General features: G+C 55.3%; 1 protein-coding gene across 2 annotated transcripts in view; it reads left to right on the top strand.

The window, feature by feature from the left end:
- Positions 1 to 913: 913 nt before the first annotated feature.
- PCSK6 (proprotein convertase subtilisin/kexin type 6) overlaps positions 914 to 11,243 on the top strand; it is a gene marked incomplete at its 5' end in the record, with an annotated part of 179,205 nt that continues 168,875 nt past the window's right edge. For both annotated transcript variants that reach the window (XM_080808819.1, XM_080808818.1), the window contains one exon: positions 914 to 1,195. In XM_080808819.1, the coding sequence (XP_080664945.1) occupies positions 914 to 1,195 (282 nt within the window). The remainder of the gene's footprint in view (positions 1,196 to 11,243) is intronic.

The following is an 11,243-nucleotide window of genomic DNA, read 5'->3' as shown; positions in this document are numbered from 1 at the left end:
AAGTGAACACCTACCATGTGACGGGCCGTGAGCTCGTAAACACAAACGTTTATGGGCAGCTTATGGCGTGGCAAGAGCCGATGTCATCCTCAAAACAGCCCGGGGTAGATCCTATTGTCATCCCCATTTCCAGGTGGAGCCCCGCGCTAAACAAGGACAGCAATGTGCCCGAGATCACGCAGAACGAAGTGGACAGCTTGGGGATTCACCTGTACCCCCTGGCTCCCAAGGTGGTCTGGAGCCTGGGGGCTGCACCCGTGGGTTTCTCCTGCGCGCCCACCGAACCCGGTTCATCTGCCAGCGGTCTCGCCCCAGTTAACGTGCCTGTTCAATCAGGCCTCCTTCTGCACCGGGTCATGACTCTCCCTTTCCGCGCGGCTTCTTTCTCTTAGAACCCGGAGCCCTTGCAAGCCCACCATCTCACCGCGGGATGAGCAAAGCCACCCGTAGAGGAGATTAAACTCGACCCGGAGAATGAGGCCTCCAGGATGCCCGACGGGTGGGAGGGCGCTGGGGCCTGGGCCCACCAGTCCGGACTCACCTGAGCTGCCCCGGCGGCCCTCGGGGCTCCTGGTAGAACGCGCAGGGCCAAGGCCGCCGCTCGGGGCCGCCCCGGTCTGTCTGTCCCGAGAGCCCCAAAAGTCCGCGAGAAGTTCCCGGGTGGGGGGCGTTCCGGGCCTCCCGCGCCGCCCGGCCCGCGGCTTGCGCCCGTCCCGGTGCGGGCCGCACGAGCGCGGGCCCAGGGGCGCCACCCGGCCGCGCGGGCGGGAACGCGCCGCGGCCGCCTCCTCCTCCCTCGCTCCCGCCCGCAGCGGCGGCGGCGGCGCTTCCCCGCCGCGGAGCGGCTTTAAAAGGCGGCACCCCACCCCCCGGCGCACTCGCCGCTCGGGCGCCGCGCGAGCCTGCCGCTGCCATGCCTCCGCGCGCGCCGCCTGCGCCCGGGCCCCGGCCGCCGCCCCGGGCCGCCGCCGCCACCGCCGAGGACGCGGACGCGGGGGGCGCCGGCGGGCCCGGGCTCCGGTCGCTCCCGCCGCGCCCCTGGCGCTGGCTGCTGCTGCTCGCGCTGCCCGCCGCCTGCTCCGCGCCGCCGCCGCCGCGCCCCGTCTACACCAACCACTGGGCAGTGCAAGTGCTGGGCGGCCCGGCCGAGGCGGACCGCGTGGCCGCAGAGCACGGCTACCTCAACTTGGGCCAGGTGAGTGCGTCCGGCCCCGAGCGCCCAAAACTTTCCCGGCCGCCGGTGGGCACGGCGCGAGGGGGCGCCTCCTTCCGGCTCGCGGCCGCGCGCGGGCAGGGGTCCCGAACGGCTCGGCCCGCGCGGTCGGGGGGCGGCCGGGGCGCCCTGCGTGGAGTCGCCGGGGGACGCGGCGCCCGGGACGTTCGGCTGGGCCCACCGGGTGGCCCGCGGGGGTTGGGGGGGCGCCCACGCAGGCCTGGCGCGCCCGGAGGGGCAGTTCCGAGGGCCGAGCGGCCCGGCGCGGGCACCTGCCCGGCGCGGCGGGAGAGGGAGCCGGTCTCGGGCGCCGCGCTCTGCCCGCGGGCGCTGTCCTCAGTGCCCATCAAGCTCTTCTTGGCCTTGGAGCCCCGGCTCCGCTGCGCCGGGCCCGCGGGTCTCGACGGGCGGCGCGGGGCTCTGGACCCTGAGCGCGCGCCAGGGCGTCCCGCCGCGAGTCGGCGGTGACAGGCGCATGGCCCAGAGTCTCGGGGTCCTGGGCTCCTTCGGTGTCGGTGTCGCGGATCGCGGAGGGGAGGGAGGGCGGCTAGGTACTGAAATCTGGAAGCATCCGTCGCCGGCTTGGCTTTGCCGGCGGCTTAGGATTCTGCAAGCTCACAGGGGGCTGGAGGCAGGGGCTCCTGCGTTGAAAACCCCTCCAGGCTCCCGGAATTTCCTTTGTTTTTAGGCTTCTGTGGCTGTTCCAGTGGTAGCTCTCTACAAACTAGCTGTATGACCTTAGGCAAGTCACTTCCCCATCTTCTTCATCTGTAGGGGCGGTGTCAGTGTGTACCCGCCACAGTTTTTGGGAAGATCCAGTGTTGGCTAGCAGCAAAACCCCAGGCCTGGGCTTGACCCTGGTCAGTGAGCCCAGAGTCCTTCCACGACCTGGGCTGTCGCTATGACTGGGTTAGCAAGAGAGGACAAGCCCTGGGCAGGAAGGTGGCATAACTCCAAAGGACCCCTGAGGCAGATCCCTTTCCCTTGCCCCAATCCCACAGAGTGACCGTGGGGCAAGGGGTTGATTGACAGCTGGTGGAGGGGCTGCAGGGGACCGAAGCGTGCTGTCCCGCCAGGGGACCTTTCAGCGCAGTTAACCAATCTCCTACATACTATACACTCAGAGGATCAAGCAAAACGACAGGGAAGCACCAGCTCATAACTCAAGCTGTAATGTCAGGCAGTGTTAAATTTAGTTTCATCATTATCCGTGACAGAAGCCAGCAAAGTGTGGTGTGGCCCTAATGTAAATGACATTTCTTCTGCATCCTAAGTCTCACACAGATGCTGCTAATGTGAGATGTGTGTAGCATCTTTTCCTTCTGGAAAAGTAGATTTCTGCTGCTGGCTCTGTACTTCATGTGGTGGGTCCTAGTGTGTCTGGGAGAATGCCGTCCTGTCTTTTGTGTGGCTAGATCTGTCCATCTGTATGCACTGTTCAGGTGTCTGCAAACGTCCTGTGATTGGAGTTTTTGCCTTTGGGCAGCACTGGCTTCTTTTCTCCCCATGGTTCCGAAATCTCCCTGGGTGATGTTCCAGACTGAGGAAAGTGGTCCTCGGGCTTCCATCCCCATTCATGGCTAAGCCCCCCTCCCGCCCCCCTGCTGGCTCCTGCTACACCTCACTGCTTGGCCCAGGTGGCCTGCTAATTTGTCTTCAGGTAAAAGTGACTCTTCAGCTGCACAGTAAATTACAAAGGGCCTCCCAGACGTTTCCACGAGAGGCACACACGCAATAGATTCCCCCTCACCGTTCCTGTCCACCAGCATCAGAAATGCCAGGGCTTTGAAACAACTTCTGTCAGAGTTGAATTTCATACGCAAAGTCTGCTGTTCTCATTTTGCCTGTGCGGGAGGTTCCTTCAGGTGTGTACCTGCCCCGACCTGGGACATTCTGGGGGAGTCTCTCCACGTCTCACCAGCTCTGTCCAGGGCAGCCGCAGGGTGGACCGCACCCAGCCTGGTCAACTCAGCCTGGGAGGCGGGGGGCTGGGGTGGGGATGCCACTATGGAGACCTTTGCAAACGGAGGGGATTTGTTGGTTCGGGATCCGGGCTGTCTCCAAGGCGTGTGTGTGTGTGAGAGAGAGAGAGAGAGAGAGATTGCTCAAGGAGAGCCCAATACTCTCTCTTCTCCCTCCCTCCCCCAAGTGAACTACTAATGTGGAAAAGGCCTGGAGCATTCCACCCTCTACCTACTCAATAAGAACTCTTTAAAAACCTTATTTGCCTTTTTCAGCCAGGAGAATTTGTGACTCATAAATAAGATGTAGATATTATTAGCTTTGATTTATGGATAAGCAAACTGAGGGGAAGCAAGCCATGTCTAAGTGTCCTTTGTGTGACTCTTTCCCCAAACCCTTAATGGGCAATTAGTGTTGTGCCCGGTACCTGCCCTGACTCACAGCCCTGCTTTTCTCCTGGGCCTTTTCGAAGCTCTAACTTCTGGCTCGAATGTTTTACCCCCTCTCGTGCAACTAATAACCCGATTCCGTGTTATTTTACATGGTGCAAAGGTAATTGAGACGGTTATTCAGGTGAAAGGTTATTCACCTTTCTTGAACATGGAAGCCTTACAGATCGATCGTGGCTCTGGATCTTCTCCTTTGAAAAATGTGTATCGTCAGGAACCAGACAAACTACCTCTTTTTCACTTCTTTATTCATCATGATAGTTGAGGTCCTAGGTAATGAACCACAATGTGAAAGGAAGGAAGGAAGGGAAGGAGGAAGAGTCAAATGTCATTTACTGATAGATGGCATAACTATGCGGATAATCCGAGAGAACCTAAAGACTATTATAAGTAGTCATAGAACTGGGCAGGATGCTTGATAACAGTAGCAACCTCTCCAAGAGCAGCATTCGAGAAGAGAAAAGAAATGAGAATACGCTCTAGCATAAAAGCCGTTAGAAACCTAGGAATACGTTTTTGAAAAAATGTGAAACTTACCAGAAGATTTTAAAATATTTGAACGATGTATTGAAGAAGTGGTCTGAATAATGGAGGGATAAGCTATGTTCATGGACGGGAGGACTGATTATCACATGCCCCTCCCCCCCATTAATCTCTGAATCTCTAATTTAGTTGACGTGCCAGCAGGGTTTTCTATGGGATATGAAATCACACAAACGTATCCTAAAATTCACATGGAAGAGTAAGTTCCCAGAATCCCTGGGACAACTCTGGGAAGGGAGGAAAGGGAGGGCAGTGTATTCTGCCAGAGAACAAAACTTCCCATGAAGCTGGGGTGATCGTGACAGTTGGACGTTGGCCCTGGGGATGGTTCCTTGCAACAGCGATGAATCAACTCAAACCCAGGCAGGTGTGGGAGCTTGTATGTGTGAACAGAACTGTTACAGATGGATGGGGAAGGGTAGGCATTTCAGTCAATGGCACCGAGAGAACTGAATCGGGAAAATAATCAGATCCTGACCTCACCTCACACTACCCAACAGTAAATGCCAGCTAGAAATTACTAGAGTGGAATACCTATATGACTTTGGGGCAGGGAAGGATTTCTTAAACAAAACATGGAAAGAACAAATAAAGGAAGAGATTGAGCCGTGAAGAGGTCTGTATAACACATCATAACAGGATAAAAGCATGTAATAGACTAGAAAAAGTATTTATGGCTTATGGCACACAAGTTAGTGCGTAGATTATTTAAAAAGCTATATATCAGGGCACCTGGGTGGCTGTCAGTTAAGCCTCTGCCTTCGGCTCCGGTCATGATCCCAGGGTCCTGGGATCGAGTCCCGAATCCGGCTCCAGTCCCACATCAGGTTCCCTGATCGGGTGGGAGTCTGCTTCTCCTTCTCCCTCTGCCCCTCTATCCCACTCTCACCCTGGCTTGTGCTCTCTCTCTCAAATAAATAAAGTAAAAAGCAATCAAATCAGTAAGTAAAAGAAACGCCAGGTAGAAAAATGGAGAAGTATATGCATAGCGAGTTCAATGCCCTGTCTGAAGCACCCACCTCAAGTTCAGGTTAGTAGTAGCCTCTTGGTGGGGTGGGGTGGGGTGGGGTGGGGTGGGGAGGGGAGTGGAAACCGGGAGAGGGAAGTCAAGTGGCCAGTAAACTCGAGAAAAGCCGCTCAGCTTCCCCGGAGGGATGGGAACATGACGTGGGGCAGTAAGGAGGGATACTGCTTCATGCCATCAGATTGGCAGATGCGGAGAGGTGTTCGTATCTAGCGCTGGCGAGGATGTGGAGCCCATGGAGATTCCGGGTGCTGCTGGTGGAAGTGGAAATCGGGAGAACCGCCTCGGAGCACAGGGGGGGCACCTGGCAGTGAGGTAGAATTCTGTCCGCGGGTCCACCTCCGGGCTTCCGCTAGAGAGACGAGTTCACGCGAGGACGCAAGGAGCCCTGCAGAGTGCTGTCCCAGAGGCACTTTTTAAATGAAGGGAAACGCAGCCTGAATATCCCGTCAGTAGAAGAATGGAGAATGAAATCAAAACAGTCCCATGATAGAATGCCGTGCCGTAGTCGGAAAGGCGTATACCGGATACATGTCTACATAGATAAATCACAAAAGTGATGGTGAGCGGAATGGTGCGTCGCAGATGCATGGTGCAGGGTATTTATGGAAACTACAAAACGCACTAAGTGGTGGGAATGCAAGTTGGTGCAGCCACTTTGGAAAACAGTGTGGAGATTCCTTAAGAAACTAAAAATAGAGCTTCCCTATGACCCTGCAATTGCACTACTGGGTATTTACCCCGAAGATACAGATGTAGTGAAAAGAAGGGCCATCTGTACCCCAGTGTTCATAGCAGCAACAGCCACAATTGCCAGACTGTGGAGAGAACCAAGAATGCCCTTCAATGGACGAATGGATAAAGAAGATATGGTCCATAGGTACAATGGAATATTACGCAGCCATCAGAAAGGATGAATACCCAACTTTTGCATCAACATGGACGGGACTGGAGGAGATGATGCTGAGTGAAATAAGTCAAGCAGAGAGAGTCAATTATAATATGGTTTCACTTACTTGTGGAGCATAAGGAATAACATGGAGGACATGGGGAGATGGAGAGGAGAAGGGAATTGGGGGAAATCGGAGGGGGAGATGAACCATGAGAGACTGTGGACTCTGAGAAACAAACTGAGGGTTTTGGAGGGGAGGGGGATGGAGGGTTGGGTGAGCCTGTTGGTAGGTATTAAGGAGGGCACATAGTGCATGGAGCACTGGGTGTGGTGCATAAACAATGAATCTTGGAACACTGAAAAAATAAAGTTAAATTTAAAAAATAAATAACCGACTAAGTAATTCTGTATTATTTATGAATGCTTACGCATATAGGAAGCATCCACATCAAATTCAGGTTAGTGGTAGCCTCTAAGAAGGGAGGGCTGGGGAAGGAACTGGGAAAGGAAGGAAGAAACTTGATCTGCAGCATTTTAAGTCTTAATATACATATATGGGTACTTACGTCTGTGTCTGTAACATACAAATTATATACATAATTGTGTCTAAGCATTTGGTGCTTTTCTTTCTATCTGAAAGTGATATGTACATATGTATATATATCATATAGTGATATGTACATATGTATGCAGATATGCATGTATGTATGCACACACATATACACATACACATATGTACACATATATGTAGGTACACATGACACGTGCAAGGGGAAGAAAAGAAAAATGCACATCATACGTACCCGTCATGGCATTCCTGGATTGTGTAAAGCCTGTCTGTGGGCGTACAGGTGCCTGTGGGCCTGGCTCAGAAGCCCCTGCTTTAGACCTCCCGAGCTGGGGCCGTCTGCTTGTCAAGCAATTCATGACCTGGGGAACCAAAAGGCCTGGCTCGGATCACAGGGCTGTTTGGACAGAGCCGGACCCAGAGCGCTGGAACCGTGGTGGCCCACCAGGCTTCTTTCTCCTGCAAAGTGTCTTGGGGTGCATGTGGCCCTCACTGCAACCCACGCACGTCACAGCCTTTGACACTGATGACTCCAAGAAGAGACAAGCTGTCTACTTCTTGTCCGACAAGACGTCCTCACAAACCAAATCACGACATCTCAGCATCTGTAGCTTTCGGAAGTGATGTTTATCTCAAAAGTGGCGCTGCGACACCGTCCTTTCCCTTGCATTTTTGCTTTGCCCGGGGTGTTGAGCTAATTTGTTGGTTCTGAATCTGAACATAAAAAGGCAGGCTGGCTGCCAGGGCCCCTGAAAGATCTAAGAGCCTGAAATGATTTTGAACTTGCCTTAAATAGTTTTGCTTAAAATAGCTACCGAGTGGGACATACCTGGCCCAGAATTTCAGGTGGGCCTAAGTAATTCACTTGTCAGCAGGGGAACGTTGTCATGCCGCAGACAGCTTGTTCTTATGATTAAAAAACAACAAAACAAAAACCAAGCAGAAGCCAGGTGTGAAAATCACGGGGCAGGATTTTTCCGACCCGAGTGTCAGGAGCTCGAGGTGGACAGGGGGAGGCCCAGAATAACAGTCACCTGTGACCTAGTTATCTGGTTTTGATTTCCGGTCTGAGGTTGCCTTGCATGCACTCTCTGAGCCGGGAGTCCTGTGCCTGGCTGGTGTGGGAGTAGAGAGGGAGAGATTCTGGGCGTGAGGTGGGGGAGTACAGACGAGACTGGAACTGTGAAGCTCGTGGTCTCCCACGCTGGCATTGGACATCTTTCTTCAGACGATGACAGCTTTAAGTGGACTGGGCTTTAGTTGAGGTGCCTGCTCTCCTAAGCCACCGGGGCTGGGGTTCTGGAAGCTCAGTGACTGTGCGTGGAGCCAGGTGGCAAGGAGGAGACTCAGAGTCAGGCCAGAGAGGGTGGCTCAGCTCACTGGTCCGCTGGAAGCGTTTGGGTTTCTCTGGGCAGAAGCCAAGGACTCACGTGAGAGACAGAGTTGTGGGTTGGGGGAGAGAGCCCCATCCGAGAAGAGCCTGACTGAGGCCTCTGCCTCGCATTGGGCTTTGGGTGGCGAAAGGGCCACAGAGGACTCTTTGCACACTGGGGAACATCCCGGGCTCTTTTGGGTCTCGGAGCCTCAGTGTAGATTTTGCCCCTAAAGTGTAGTTCCTCTGATCTTCTACAGCCCAGGGCAGGTAGCTGACATGTCTCCCCCTCCTTCTCCCAGGGCCTGGCGCGTGGACAGCTTCTCAGTCATAGTTATCCTGACTGCCTCTTTCTCTCTCTCTCTCCCTCTTCTGGCTCTTGGACTGTAACTTGGCCTTGGCATTGACCCGAAGCCCTGGCACGTGCTTGTCCCCAAGCCAGCATTTCTTGTGTTAGGTGTTCTCGCTTGTGGAGCGTTGCCCCAACCCCACAGAGAGGGGTCACCGGGCCTGTTGACCCACGACGAGAGCTCAGGTCTGGTTAGGTTCTGACTTGGGCCCGTCACAAACCAGTGACTGACAGGCAAGGACACGAACCCATCCCCTCTGACCCGCCTTCCACTGTCATTACTTTGGCAGATGGCCCTCATCCCTGTTTCTCGGGTAAGCGTAAGCCACCATGCCAGAAAGCCTTTCAGCAGTCTGCTGCCATTGAGAAAGAACCTGTGTGGAGCCCACTAGCCAGTTTCTCCTTCTTTCCACCTGGCTCTCACACACACGCAAACACACACACACACACACACACACATACACACACACACACACACAGCTGCCTGTCTTCGTTGTTCTATCCAGAACAGTTTCACTGGTGCTGTCTCCTCGTTCCATCTCTCCAGGCAGCTGGGTGGCTCAGTCTGTTAAGCATCTGCCTTCAGCTCAGGTCATGATCCTGGGGTCCTGGGATCGAGTCCCGCATCGGGCTCCCCGCTCAGCGGGGGAGTCTGCTTCTCTCTCCCTCTCTTCCTTTGCCCCTCCCCCCACTCGTGCTTTCTCGCTGTCTCTCTCTCTCACATAAATAAAAAATTTTTCAAAAGAAAATGAAACTTACACCTCTCCATTTTGGAGGAAAAGAAGAAAATGCCCCAATCCCTCCGGTCCTCTGAGGATGGATGCTACCCTCCCTTGCTCAGACTCCACCTGTGGGCAACTGGACTGGTCGCCCCTGGCTGCAGACCTTCTCCTTGCCGTGCGGTCTCTGTCTGCTGAAAGGACCATCTATCCTGGTGCCTGTGCTCGAGGCCCAGAAGTCACCCCAGCCTCCCCCACCCCCGCCTCCCCTCGCCTCCTCCTCCATACCTCCCATCTGGTCTGTACCTCGCCTGTCTCCTGGGTTCACTGGACGGATGTCAGGGCCCCCCGCCTTCTTGCTGAGGTTGCCCAGCACAGGCTGGGGCCTCTGGCTTCTCTCCCCGGGCTGTCCTGCTGCAGGGCCTCTTTCTGCCCTGCCCCCAGCTCCAACTCCGCCGAACCACTTCATGCTCCTGCTTCATTCAGGTTCTTTCTACCTAGGATGCCTTTCCCACCCCATGATTAGCCCCTTGTCCTTGCCGGCCATCGACACCCCTGCCCGATTGCCCCAGCCTATCGCCCTGATGTTGCCTGCTGGTTTGTCTCTTTCTGCCCCAGGCTCTGGGCTTCCCAGCCGAGTCAATCCACCGTCAGGCCTCCAGGCTGCTCTCAAAGATCAGTTCCAGTCCTGCCATTTCTCTGATGGTGGAGGGGTCACTCCAGGACGACCAGAGGACACACACTCATTTACTCGGAACTCGCTATGTGCTCTCACTGGTGCTGGCCCCTCAGAGATAAGAGACATGGCGGAGGTGGTGAGCTCTGGGGAAGGAGCAAGGTTGCCTCCCACATCTCCACTCTGGCTGGCTGAGCCATCCCCACACACGCTTTTTAAATTTTAATCCCTTTCTTTTTGGGGTCACCCAGCAGACAGGCTTCTCCCGGGTTTGTACTTGTGTTCATGCCTGGGGACGACCCTCTCCATGTGATGCTCTAGTCTGCTTCTAGGTCAGGTCAGCAACACGGGGAGCCAGGCCCAGCAGTGGCCCGGAACCCACCACGGCTGCCTCAGACCCGATGGGTCTTGCCATCTCATCAAGTCCCAGATCTCCCCGAGGTCCTTGTTCCTCTGCTGTTGGCGGGTTTGGAAGTCCCGGCGGTAGGCACAAGGCCCTCTGTCCCGCGGCAAAGAACAGGCCTGAATAGCCATCAGCTGTTGGAAGGGAGCCTCGGGCTCCCTGGGATGGGCTCGGCAGCTCGGGTTCCCATGGTAACCAGCCCATCAATGCCCTTAGTGTCAAGACGGTACCACTGCTGAGAGGAAGAAACAGTCTCATTGTCTCCCCTTTGGTTGCTTGGGTGCAAACCAGCCATGTCCTCTGCAGGGCCCAGCAGCCTCTGGCCCGACGGGTGGCACCCCACGGCGGCATTTGACCTGCTTGCAGCTTCAGCTTCCTACCCTTCCTTGGGGCCTATGAACTGCTGTCACTGGCTGACACCAGTCACTTACAGAGTCCTTGTTGGGGAACTCTGACCTCTCGGTGGGAAGAAACAGCCCAACTGGACCAGGCTCTTGCAGCTCTGGGTGACAAGCAGGACTGCATTTGCCACAGGGATGGATAAATCTGTGTCCCACGGTGGTGGGGGTAGGGGCGCGTCTGGAAGGGCCCTTGATTCCCAGGCGCTCTCCCCTTTGTTTCAGAAACTTGTGTCCACACCACTCAGAGATGATCTACTGTGTTCATTCAACCAGAACCTCCTTCTTGCCCATTGTGGGGGGTATGGGGGTCACACCGGTGATCTTCTCAGGCTCCCCAGGGCGCACAGTCTGGACAGAGGGTCAGGCAGGGTTAACCCTCCTGTCAGGACCCGCAGTTCCCCCTGGCTAGGAGAAGGCTCGCCTTTTTCTCATTCTCTGTCCCCCAAGCTGGGAACTGGGACACATCCACGGGCCATGGCCCTGTCCACTCTGGCCTCAACCCAGGACCCTTCCCTTTTGCCAAGTGTTCCAGCCACTCCTTTGCCATTCTGGAAATGTTCCCTATACTTTGTTCTTTCTTTTGCACCTGCTGTTTGTTGCAGTCGTTCTAACCTGAGTGCCCACTCCCTGTGTGGCTCACCTGGAAAAAGTCGTTCTTCAGAATTAGTTGGA

The sequence above is a fragment of the Martes martes genome, assembly GCF_963455335.1.
Source record: "Martes martes genome assembly, chromosome: 7".
Lineage (NCBI taxonomy): Eukaryota > Metazoa > Chordata > Mammalia > Carnivora > Mustelidae > Martes > Martes martes.
This window is presented reverse-complemented; position numbering and strand designations above follow the sequence as displayed.